A 13,759-nucleotide genomic window follows, 5' to 3' on the forward strand; every position below is an offset into this window, starting at 1 on the left:
TAATGCAGTATCTCTCCTAACACTCATTACTTATTGTAAATACTCTAGATTACAACGCCTTCTGTTAATCTGCTTTGTCATGGAACAATAGGTGATGGTGTTAAGGATATTCAAGAGGAAAGGTAAAACTCTGTCTTCAGTTCCAGGTGACTGAACTGTGCTGGGTAACTTTATCTCTCACACTCAGTCAACTCCTCTGTCAGAGTGCATTTGGTTAACTACAGACTGCATCTCTTCCCTGTGTGTCCTGCAGCACGATGGCCAAAGGAAACAAAAGCAAAGCAGCTAAAAGTAAAACCATCACCCTGAAAGTGGCCAAAGAGTGTCTTCAGTTGACTCTGGATGGCAAACGTCGTCTGGATCTGAGTTTTAAGGAGGTTTCTGTGATGCCGAAGTGCCTCCCGAAGCTGTGTGAGGTGGAAGAAGTGGACCTGAGCAGGAACCTGATCAGAAAGATCCCGGACTTCATCGATTATTTCATCAGCATCCGCCTTCTGGATCTGCACAGCAACTATGTGAGTCCGGCAATTTAAAAACTTAAAAATAAGGGTCTTAATGTGAGATATCAAAAGGGGAAGTTTCATGCGTATATTTGTTATCCTAGTATCTGCAGTGGTGTGCAAATGTATGGACTTTTACCATACCTGTACATCAGACTGGTTTCTCTAAATTCGCTTTTTTTTAATACTGTGAGCCAGAAATCTCCACTTTAGAATAATTTACATACACCAAACTTTCCATTTTGATTTTCATAAGGGTATTTTTCATTATTTAATTCGAAGCCTGATTTATAGAGCAAATGTGAGGTTTTTGGGGTGTGTTGATAATATTTAGTTATTTATAGAGTAATCCAATGTCTACTGTATGTGTTGTTGCGTGACCTGTCCATGTTACAGTGTTTAATGAGAAACTGAATAACTTTTTGAAATGGATAGGTGTCTGATTAGATGCCATGGTGTCTTCTTTTTTATTCACGGCATTTTCTGTACAAATGTTTATGTTACAACAAAAAATAAAAATAAAAGGTAGATCACAAAGCCCAGGAAATAGCTGTAACTGATACAAGTTTAAATGGGTGTAGTACAGAATGTGTTTCGACTAAGGGGTTTGTTTGAATATCATTCAAAGCCTGATTTACAGAGCGTTTTAATCTTAAAAACAAGCGGAAATATATTTTTGGGGGATTGTTAATAGTATTTATAGAGTAATTCAAACAGAATTGTGGCAAACTCTTATTATGTCATCAAAATGAACCACAAAGTTGTCCAGTTGGTAATGGAGCTTTTGTTGTGTGACCTGTCCATGCCACAGTGTTTAATGAGAAACTGAATGACTTTTTGAGATGGATACGTTTTCCTTTCTTTTTTATTCACTGCATTTTCTGTACAAATATTTATGTTACAACATAAAAGAACAGAAAAAGTAGATCACAAAGCCCAGGAAATAGCTGTAACTGATACAAGTTGAAATGGGTGTAGTACAGAATGTGTTATTGCTCTGACTTTAGCTGGAGGAGCTCCCTGAGTCTGTGGGCCGTCTCAAGAACCTTCTGGTCCTGAACCTGTGCAACAACCGCCTGTCCAGCCTCCCCAGTGCCATGGGTCTCCTGAAGAAGCTTCTGACTCTCAACCTGGGGATGAACCAGCTGGACAACCTGCCCTCCTCCATCTCCGCCCTGCAGGAGCTGAGGCACATCGGCCTCTCCGACAACAAGTTCACCCGCGTCCCCTTCTGCATCTCCAGGATGGACAAACTGGAGCGGGTCAACCTGGACAGGAACCCCATCGTCACCGAGGATGAATCCAATCAGTCCATTAGTACGGAGAAGCTGTGCCTGGTGAAGGAGAGCGCCCTGTGTGAAGACTGCCTCTATAAGTGCCAGACGGACAGGAAGATGATGGAGGATAATGAAAACTGGAATGAGATGAATTGACCGGGTAAACCCAACCTGTTGACCCAGGAAGGAAAAAACACTTATAGGAACTTTATATGTATAGTTTTGACTCGTTTTATTTCACCATACTGTTTACTCAAGCATACTGTACTGTTTCCTTAATTGTAAAGTGGTTTTAAGTTGTACTAGAGCGCCATCTACTGGTCTAAAAGGAACAGTAAGTAAGTTATTTAAACCCCCACCAGATGTCCATGATGCATTATAATTGACTTAAATAGAGCTGGTATTTGCTCAAAGACACTCATCATTTTTGACATGTGTTTTCTACTTCACTTACATTTTTAATCTCAACCTTCTAAGGAAGAAAAAACATATGCTTATTTACGATGATAGATAACAGATAATGAAGGTTCAACAGTTTATTCTAAGCATGACAGAGCTTATAAAGCAACTCTTTTAAGTTATTAGACACACTAAACGCACCTCTAAGTGTATCCAATGAGAAACCTTTCTATCATATAAATATATATCTATTTAATCCCCCACCAGATGTCCATGATGCATTATAATTGGCTTAAGGGTCCCATGTCATGGCCATTTCGCCTGATCATAATTCCATTGTTGAGGTATACTAAATACATTTATACTGTGCAATTTTCCAAACTCACATTGGTTTCGCATACAGCATCTCTGTAAAGTACAGTATGTGTATTCAGCAGTATTCACTTTCTCATCTAAACGGCTCGTTGCAGCTCTTGCCCCCCCCCCTCCCTGTGAGCCCAGTGTGCTCCGATTGGTCGGGACGTTGTGAATCGCGCTGAGCTCCGTGGAGGTGTGATTTCCTTGTTTAGCGATACACAGCGAAACCCACCCTGAGCACACACAAAGTCACAGCCGAAATAAAAACAATAAGTGTGGCTTGATATTGAGTAAGAAAAAGGTTTATAGGTTGATAAACGCTGTAAGAATGGGTCTGCAGAGAGAATTTCGCCACGATCCCAACTGTCTGTTATCAGCCTGCAGCCAGGGAGGAGAAATCAGCAGAGCTGCCTGCACTGAGTGTGTGTGTGAGGAAGTCCGTGGATTGGTCAATTTGGACCAATCAGCGGGGGCTTAACTTAACGGCTCCGCGTACGTAACGTAACGGCTCCACGGATTGGCCCATTTGCGGCCAATCCGGCTACTGGCCATTCCTACGACACAGTACCCAGGAAGTAAACAATGGACAATGACCAGTCTATGACAATGACGTATCAACAACGAGGCGTTTTCGGGAGGTATTTTCTGTGTTATTTTTAACCAACAGGTCATCTCAACCGTTGTTATTATAAATTTACTTTAAAAAAAAAAAATCTTACAGTATATTGCATGACCCTTGTTGATCAATTTTTTAAAAACCTTTGAAGACACACGTGTACAAATCTAAATACACACATACTAAACTAATGACAGAAGACTCAACCTAAGATAATGTTGGTTTAACAGTTTAGTCTGAGCATAACTGTGCTTATTAAAAAAGTCCTTTCTGTTATTAGACTAACTAAATCCTCTAATTTGATCCAATAAGCAACTTTTATGTTACGAAATTACTCCAGTTGTACCTCCAAAATCTGTGCTGTTGTCTTAAATAACATGTCCTTCTGCCCTCTGTTTATTCCTCCCGATGTTATCTCCAGCTTGGGATCAATTCTTTGTCTCAGCCTAATCTCAGTGTCTATAGTGTCCGTGTGCAGCATCTACACAAACAGTCAATACAATCTGAAAACAGTGAATTACCTCAGAGATGTCTCCTAGTTTTCTCCACACTGCTGATCTGCAGAGTGCTGAGTAGACTGAATTAACATCTCTGCAGATGAAGGCGTTAATGAGCAAACAGCCTGGTATTGACCCAGCCATATAGTGAGAATGATCAATGGCACAGTGAAATGTGAGGGGACACGGCACGAAATCTATCAAAACATAACCCCTGGTCCAACAATATCACAAATGAACATGTACGGTTTGAGAGAAACGTGTTTATGCTGAATTGCTCAATGGTAATAGATTTCAACTGGTGTACTAATTCTTCCACTACAAAAATAAGTAAATACCTAAAAGCAATTATTGTTTTGTTGTTTATTTATTTTAAGCGTATTATTCTATGTTTGTGTATCGCTTGGTTTATGAGTGTGCAGCATAAAGCTAAAGGTTGGTCACAGCTGAACAGTTTGATGCTCTTTGGGCACCGCTCCCGGATACATGGACACAGTCAGTGTTATTGAAAATCAATTCACACTCCTACACACACACACACACACACACACACACACACACACACACACACACACACACACACACACACACACACACACACACACACACACACACACACACACACACACACACACACACACACACACACACACACACACACACACACACACACACACTAACACATAGATGTGCTGTCTTTTTGTTTCTCCCTGCTTTTTCCTCAGCCAATCCATCAGCCTCTCCTTCCTCCCAGTAGCTCTCGTCAAACACACACACACACACACACACACACACACACACACACACACACACACACACACACACACACACACACACACACACACACACGTGCTGTCTTTTTGTTTCTCCCTGCTTTTTCCTCAGCCAATCCATCACCCTCTCCTTCCTCCCAGTAGCTCTCGTCAAACAAACAAACACACACACACACACACACACACACACACACACACACACACACACACACACACACACACACACACACGCACATACGCACACACGCACACACACACACACACACACCGGCAGGATGGACCAAACAGGATTGCTTCAGAGGCAAAGCAACGTGTCCACAAATAGAATCTAATTAATGTGGATTGCACGGACCAGGCTCTTTAATTGGCCGACATTGAGGGCACTTGGACGTTGTTACAAAATAAGGAATGAACAAAAGCTTAAAAAACAAAGGCATTGTGGGGATTTCCCTTAAGCTTCATCCACCTTTTACATGTTTCTGTATCAAAATTAAAAACAATCCTAATTCAAAGTGCCTGCCACATTCATTAAAAACCCGAATAAGGCCTGATGATTCAGCTGCATGGCTTTACAGCTAAATGCAGTGTATGCATGTGTGTGAGTGTGTTGAATAAAATATATGAATTTTTCGCAGTTCTTATATCCAGTCTTGGAACATAATGTATTTTACAACAGTATGTCCTGCAATCTACTCATTTATTTTCCAGACAAGCGTCACAATTACTATAATTTTTTATTTAATATGCTTGTTTATTCCATTTTTCTGTTTTTGATGGTCAAAACAGTTACAGGTTACATTTCACTGGCTTTACTGACTATGGGAAAATTAAGTAACAGCCAAAATACTGAAAAGATAACATTAGAATAGTGAAACAGAAACATTAGGTAAGTGACTTTAAGCAGGACTTGTTAATGGACTTGCACTATCACACAGACATTTATATATAGTTTGATATAAAAAAATTACTCATATTTGTCTAAAACAGCTTCACCTAATTCTACTTGTCCTGTGTTTCACCCTCATTCATGTTGCTACTGTATAACATCAGGCATGTCTCTACTCTACTCTCTTGTGTTATCTTATCCTATAGACGTACATCATTAGCTTCCTAATTAATTATATTAAGCTTTCAGTGATGATCTTCTGAAAAATGCCTACATGCAATCCCTCCAATCTACCCAAAGGACTGCGTATGGAAACTGAGACGGACAGAAACGCAGTCAGACAGGCAGAAGGTTTCCGTCCCTTTAGGACTCGCCACAGTCTGATGTCCTGTCAGCTCCTCTCATAACCATTAGTGGATGAAGTCATGGCGCTAATTGTCAGAGACAGAGCAGTGAAGGAGGCTAATGGGGGCAGAGAGGGGCGAGCGAGACAGAGAGAGAGACTTAAAGACAGACAAAGCTCAGAACACCTGTCTGCTGTCTCTTCAGTCAGTCACACTTCTGTCCTAACAAGCATTTTCTTTCTTCTAATTAAGAATGGGAGATGAGAGCTTCAGTCACTGGACGGCTGCTTATTAGAGAGAAGGAGACAGTTTTAGTGGAGAAACATTTCTTGATACATGTCCTTAGTGGCGAGTTTGACCTTGTTTCTGAGACAATGATATGTTGACTTCCGCAAATGGTTTAAGATTGCAAAGTAAGCAAGTTCAAAAGCCTGTCTCATTTCACATTATTGTGAAAGAAGGAGAGTGTCTAAAATAAATATTTACAGAATATAAAGGGAATAGTTATCAGGAGTTGGAAGGATTGGAAATAACATTAAATGTAGTCACTTTAAAAACATTGTGTGTTACTTCAACTTATTCTTTTAATAAATACAATATTTTACATGTAATTTAGGCTATATAAAATGTAAATGTGCATTAGTACAAATGAATTACTACGTACTTTAATAAACGTTACTCCTGAAAAACATTATTGTAATTCTACATTTGAAGTAGCATCTGTTCAGGAGTAAAACAAAAAGTGCAATATAATTTAGGGGAAAAAAGCAATTTTGGATTTAAAGATGTATTGTTGTATTATTGTACCTTTAACTAAAAACAATGCTAATAAAGAGTTGAAAAGTGTTGCATCTTCATTAATTGTCACTGGTTGTGCAGGACCCACCCAGCACTCTTTGTGACCCAAATCAAACACACCCACCATGCGGCCTACAGGTGCATGCTAGCTCCGGCTAACATGCTAATGCTAAATTCTGCTGTAACTGACACACTCATTAGCTTCAGTGGGGAGTGTGAGGACTGTCTGCTGTCTGTGACGATACACGGTGTGTCTGCAGAGCTCGTTCAGTTTAACATGTTTGAAAACGTTTTGAAGAGTTCAGGCAGGAGCGGACGTTAGCATCGGGAGTAGCCTGGAGTCAGGTGAACCTGCAGCAGAATGGATTGAGGACATACTTGTCAACCCTCCCAATTTTCGCGGGAGACTCCCGATTTCATTGCCCTCTCCCGGTTACCTCCCGGGGTCATATTTCTCCCGCATTTCTCCAGATTTCTGACAAAATCAGATTTACACACGACTGTTTCCACTCGGACTTTAATACAGCTACACCATTGTTTGGTTTCCATGGTAACACGTCTCTTTAGTAGCGCGCGCAACTCAAAGTCTGAGAGGGTGAGGCAGATATTCACAGAAAACCGAACAAGAATCGACAACTACTCTACTCTCTGCTCACTCCTTTCCTGCCCACACATATGCTCCATCAAGGACGGTGCTACAGGCAGTGCACTTACAACTACAATAAGCATGTTAATGTTAATCTAACAGCTCCGGCGACCCACTAGCACCCCCCCCCCCCAATTTTGCATTTTGAAATGCTCCCGATTTCTGAGGTCTAAAGGTTGGCAAGTATGAGGAGGACACTAATACCTGCAGATAGGTGAGTACAACAAGAAGCTGTAATGTGCACCACACTGTAAACCTGCTCCCTTTTTTATTTAACATGTGTAGCTGCAAGTTTATTAAGTTCAGTGATCAGTGTTGTCTTCCTTGGTGATGTTTTTACATTGGATTAGATATGCTTAATTCATCCCAAATGTGAAATTGTTTTATTGCAACAGCATGTTTACAAGACATTGCACATTGGTTTAAAAAAGAAAAACAAGATTATATAAACTACTAACGCTTGTTGCAGCAGACTTTATTTATTATTTGTGTGTAACATAAGAAGTTTGGTCCTGTTTCTGGTTAATTCTAGTGATAGCACACAGAGAATGGTGGTTGTTTATTAATAATTTATAATCAGTTGTGTGCTATTTTGGGCAATATATCAATATTATTTCGATATCAAGATATGATACTTATTATTTTATTTCTTAGATATTGGAAATTGTAATAACTCATAGGCTGCATCCCAGTATATTTATTACATACTCTAGTTCTATTATTTGCCTTTACCCACATGGTCATTCCATCGACATTACTCAGGATTATTTATCAGTGATCATTGTGTTAGTGTTTCCTGAAAGCACCATAGTTAACCCTATTATACCGTATCTATATTGGCGTATTTGTCACAAAATATGATGACATTTCCTTTTCTCCATATCGACCGACCCTGCAAAGGCTGCGTCTATAGACATTTGATTTATTGTTGAGTGGAGCCTCTGCGGTGTAATTTGTATATGTTCAATATTAATGCATCCCCAAAGGTGTCCTTTATTTAATAGGTGAATCATATATCAGGTGCATATATTCTTCTTTCAGTGTTTTACTTGTAGCCGACTAGATTTAAAATAATTTAGTAGCTTCTCTATTCAGCCCTGCTTTTTTTTTTTAAGACAGATTTAAGAGAGCTTTCATTAACCTTTTTAAGGTGTGTTAAATCATGGCATGTGCTGGCTGTTTTAAGCTTGAATTTTCTCTTCATAAAAGCACAAAGTAGACAATCTCTGTATGCATATCTTTGTAAATGTACCTTTTTTAAACACTTCCTTACTTTTTTGTTCATTAACGGAGCTGTTTTTTAGCTGGTTTGTGATCCTAATCACGGTATATGTTTGTGACATTGACATATATTAATGGTCAATTGTATAAAACAGTAATTGATAAAACGTTGATACTGTATGAGAGGAAGCACCTGATACATTCAGATATATGTAGATATAAACGTCCAGAAAATCACATATTCTCATCCATTCATCTTTATTACAGTATGGAGATTTGACCATGGTCACTTTAGGCAACTATAGAGTGAGTTGTATAAAATGTATTTACTATGGAAATTAAATCTGGTTTCAATGAAATTATTTAAAGAGGAATGGTTAATAGAGCCCCTGGTGACTGCTGGTGATCAATAAGTCATGATAAGTCAACAGTCACACCTTCAGCAGCAGACACACACCGGTCTGCTTTAGCCCATACCAATATGACATTTTAATCCTCCTCAGCATTAATATTTTACAAGGTTTGAGAAACACTAGATTCTGAAGACATGTTATTATTCCAGGCACAGTTCATCCTCTGTGACAGTATTTGACCTCAATGGGGAAGAATATAAGCATTATTGATATATCCTCTTGCATTTTCAAAGTGGCATGCTGCACAAGTTAGTTTTCTTTAGTGTTTTGCTGTCCTGCAATTAACCCAAGAATGACCATTGCTGTGTCTTAATTTGTGCACTTATTAGGGATGCTCCGATCGACAATTTTGGGGCCGATCGCCGGAATCAGTATCGGCCGATTGCCGATCTGATCAAGTGGGCGGGGCCTATGGGGATCTTACGAATCCCAATGGGCCGGTACTAGGGCTACTCAATTAATCGTATTTTAATCGTAATTACGATTAAGGCTTGCAACGATTACGAAAACAACATAATCTAAATATAACGATTATTTTTTTATTATTATTATACATCTTTTTTTTAATTGGTTTTTCAGTTGAGTTATACTTAAAGTTCAGGGTAATCAACTGTTAAAAACATACTGTTCACATTTTTTTTCTCCAATAAATTGATGTTTTCAAAGTAAATGGATAATCGTTTTTAATAATCGTGATATCAATTATTGACCCAAATAATCGAGATTATGATTTTTGCCATAATCGAGCAGCCCTAGTTTCTAGCAAAACATCTTTAAGAGATGACATAAGCAGCCCTACCAGCATTTGCCATTGTGGCCAAAACATTTTTATTTGGCCTTAAATTGTAGTTCAACATTTATTTCCTGTTACTTTTGGACCATGACGGTGGGCCAGCCTTTAATGTTTAAGTGAATGAATAATCACATTTAATAATCGCAATTACAATTATTGACCCAAATAATCGAGCTAAATCGAGAAAAGTTGAACTATTCTCAACTTTCGAAGCGAGCAACGGAGGCAAAGCGACGGAGCCACAATGCAGTTCGGCAAAGCTTGACGTCCCCCGATTCAAAGTGAATGGGAAGCGTCTCCGTTGAAGCACGCGACGGAACCGTGAGGACGTACCGTTAGCTCCAATCAAAACCATGTTTTTTACCGCTTTGTTTCAAACACTGCCGTCTCCCCGCTCCCCTGTGTCCCACCCTCTCTGTCTATCTGTCTGTTTCAGTTTCACCAGCAAGACTGCTGTTAGACCAGCATAAATACTGCTTCACCAGCATAGACCAGCTTCACTACCAGCTAAAACCAGCATAGACCAGCATGACATCCATGCTGGTCTATGCTGGTTTAGCTGGCCAGGCTGGTCTTGAACCAGCGAGACCAGCCTGGCCAGCTTGTCTAGCCTGGTAAATCAACTAAACCAGCTAAAACCAGCAACCATCTTAAGCTGGTCTATGCTGTTTTTTTCAGCAGGGTTAGTGTGTGTTGTGCTCCTATCGATCGGAGCATCCCTAGTACTTATTTATTTACATTTGCTGTTTTAAGTGCATAAGTGTGTCCCAAACTGTAGCAAAGTATGGCAAAATACACTTTGAGTTCTCGGATGTTGCTCCAATAACTATGAAAAAGTATGTTTTCAACGTAACGGGACCAGCTGCAATTGCTCCAGTAAACAAAGCACTAAACATATTAAACTTATATTTGTTTTATTTTCATAATTTAGGTAACAGACCACTTGACTTGTATGTGAAAGAAGCCACTGTTCATTTGATTTGATGAATTGAGCTTTCTGTAATGATTTGGTACCTTAAACAATCATTGCTAGCTGATTAACGGCTGTGATTGTCACTGTTGAGAAATTGGAGCATGCTCCCTAAGCTAGCTAGCATGCTAACGGTCGCTAATAGCTAGTTAGCTTGGTTGAAGCCGACTTTTGTTAATTTAACTTGGTTCACAGAAGGGCTGTTGAAGTTGAATATCAGCCAAATGTAAAATATATTTCCTTAGATGTTATGACAAGCCATATGTTATGATTTCGGCTATGATTTATTTGTTATCTTGTAACTTAAGCAATACATTTAGGTAGCCTAGCTTGGAGCTAGCCCATCAGTCACAGAAATCTGACTTTGCAGCAGTGGGCTTTTGATTTTGCGATACTATGCCTTCAGAATATTTTTTCGAACAATTAGCCTTTTCAATAATAGGCATATAAACCATCGGACAGTCCCCCCTGGCACGGCTGTACCTAAAACCAGCAGATGTGGTGCTCTGAAACAGGCGTGGAAGCTTGAATACTCAAGGGTTTTGGTGCCAGTGAAGTGTTAACAGAGGGCAGCCCAGTGGTTATGCCTCAACAAAAACAGAAAAAGCTCTGGTTAGCAACTCTGCCTTTTGTCTTTCTTTGTGGCTTCAAACATCCATCCTTTCACTTTCCTCTCTCTTCCTCATTTGCGCAACACACCATTTTTGTGTTAACAGAACAATATGAGGATGATTTTAGGAGATACATTCGGAGGGAAACAACACCCAGCGCCATACCCACGGCCACACCGCGCTCACCCAACCTCAGGCTTAAACCAAACACTGGCACCGAAGCCTTTTTATTGCTATCTCATTTTGGCTTCTGTTTTCATCTTGGTTTTCGTGTGTGTGTGTGTGTGTGTGTGTGTGTGTGTGTGTGTGTGTGTGTGTGTGTGTGTGTGTGTGTGTGTGTGTGTGTGTGTGTCTTCTTTCTCCCTGTTTCATTACAGCTTGTGTGACCCCCATCTCTGTTTCTGTCAGCCTCATTTTGGCACTTTTCTTTTTGTTTCCTCCGTGTGTGTGCGCGCCGTAGATCCACCTAGCGTTTGCTGGTTCATTTTAAAAGCTTGTTAACCTGTGTGTACATGTATGTTATGTGAGGCTACACACACACTCACACACTCCTCCACCCCCTCTGCGTCTCTCTGCCTCTTTCGCTCTGTAATAAGAGCAGCTGTGGTTGACGTGAGGCCAGCTCTGATTCAATTGCAGTGCAGGACTTAAGGCTATTATTCTGTGTACACTGGAGGAGGAGGAGGAGGACAGCTGCTAACCCAACCATAGCTCTGATGCTGCCCTCCAGCACCACATTTCTACATTAGATACACATTAGAAGCAGAGAGATTAGATCATTTTACAGTAAAAGGCAGATTTTGACTTTACCAGTGTGCAGCTAAAGAATTTTGCTTCGTTTTCCATATTGTTTGACAACAGAAAGCAGCATTTAATACAGAAACCTTCAGCTTACACAACTCGGACTCATCAGTAAACCTACGAAACATCTTCTAGTTAGTCGTAGTTTCATACATATTTTTTAAATGTGTTCATTGTGGTTCATTTTGGTTATTGTAAAAAAATAAAAGCCAGTTTTACCAGTTAACATTTTCATCTAGTTGTTGAAATGACTAGCCTCTTTTCCGTACTCAGTTTCCATATTAAGAAATGTTGTGTTTGTGTTTGAATAGTTACTTTTATATTTTATTTTGTGAATTACTATGGTTTCAAATATTGTATTGATTGTTTACATCAATAACAAGCAAATCCACAAAATGAAAATCAAAAAATTAGGCTGGAATGGGAATTTCCACCCAAAATAATATTCTGTTTTTTCTGACATTTCATGATATTTAACACCTGGCAGAGCTTTAAGTCAAGGTATAAACAATTATGAGTTCAATATGTAAATTATGACTCAATAATAGTCGGATTTATTTCATTGTCAATTGGAGAATACAGTAACCCTTTGAAAACAAGACTATGACTAGGGATGTCCCGATCACCTTTTTTTGCTCCCGATCCGATTCCGATCATTTGATTTTGACAATTTGCCGATACCGATTTTTCCCGATCCGATCTTTATGCAATGCATTAAGAGAAAAAAAAGCATTCAAGTTGTCCCTTAAGGTTATCTTTTTATTTAAATTTGATATTCTACCCAACATGGATATAGCTTCTTTCTTTCACAGCAGCATTGGATCAGTTCAGTTGTGCAGCATTGGATCAAAACAAAATAAATCTTATCAGTACTCGTTAGCTTACTGCTACAATTAGACACTGCGCCCACTCTGTTGCCAGATTTGAGAGAAATAAGCAGGTCTATGAAAACAAGCCCCAAAGAAGCAACACATACATGATGTTGTGTAATTTGAAACCAAAACTAAGGCCTCAGGATGACTTTAAGACTTGAACATGGTCATTTTTGTTTTGTAACATTGAATAAAAAAAAATTAAAAAAAATCCAATCCCCGATTTTTTTTCCCCGATTCCGATCTTTTGAAAATCACGTGATCGGCTCCGATCCCCGATCACGTGATCGGATCGGGACATCTCTAACTATGACCATATACAAAATTTTTGTCAACACATTTAAAATGACTGTATGGATTCCTATCATTTGATTTTGACAATTTGCCGATACCGATTTTTCCCGATCCGATCTTTATGCAATGCATTAAGAGAAAAAAAGCATTCAAGTTGTCCCTTAAGGTTATTTTTTTATTTAAATTGGATATTCTATTCAACATGGATATAGCTTCTTTCTTTCACAGCAGCATTGGATCCGTTCAGTTGTGCAGCATTGGATCAAAACAAAATAAAGCTTTCAGTACTCGTTAGCTTACTGCTACAATTAGACACTGCGCCCTGCCCACTCTGTTGCCAGATTTTAGAGAAATAAGCAACCAGGTCTATGAAAACAAGCCCCAAAGAAGCAACACATACATGATGTTGTGTAATTTGAAACCAAAACTAAGGCCTCAGGATGACTTTAAGACTTGAACATGGTCATTTTTGTAACATTGAATAAAATAAAAAAAAATCCAATCCCCGATTTTTTTGTCCCGATTCCGATCTTTCGAAAATCACGTGATCGGATCGGGACATCTCTAACTATGACCATATACAAAATGTTTGTCAACACATTTAAAAAGACTGTATGGAAGACGGACAAAAATACATTTTCCATAAAAGACTACAAGTGCAATCATATCACAATCAGGTGCCAAAATAAAC

General features: G+C 39.2%; 2 protein-coding genes across 2 annotated transcripts in view; both read left to right on the plus strand.

Moving 5' to 3' along the window:
* Nucleotides 1-257: 257 nt before the first annotated feature.
* Nucleotides 258-2,124, plus strand: lrrc18b (leucine rich repeat containing 18b; the record flags this gene model as incomplete). The annotated part of the gene is made up of 2 exons (XM_079660249.1): nt 258-515; nt 1,508-2,124. The coding sequence occupies 2 exons, from the start codon at nt 258-260 to the stop codon at nt 1,931-1,933; spliced, it is 684 nt and encodes a 227-aa protein (XP_079516375.1). The 3' UTR covers nt 1,934-2,124.
* Nucleotides 2,125-6,841: 4,717 nt separating this feature from the next.
* The window catches only part of arhgap22b (Rho GTPase activating protein 22b), a 65,189-nt gene continuing 58,271 nt past the window's right edge, over nt 6,842-13,759 (plus strand). The window contains exon 1 of the mRNA XM_079657877.1: nt 6,842-7,307. The gene's annotated coding sequence lies outside the window, so the exon portion shown is untranslated. The remainder of the gene's footprint in view (nt 7,308-13,759) is intronic.

The sequence above is a fragment of the Notothenia rossii genome, assembly GCF_949606895.1.
Source record: "Notothenia rossii genome assembly, chromosome: 11".
Taxonomy (NCBI): domain Eukaryota; kingdom Metazoa; phylum Chordata; class Actinopteri; order Perciformes; family Nototheniidae; genus Notothenia; species Notothenia rossii.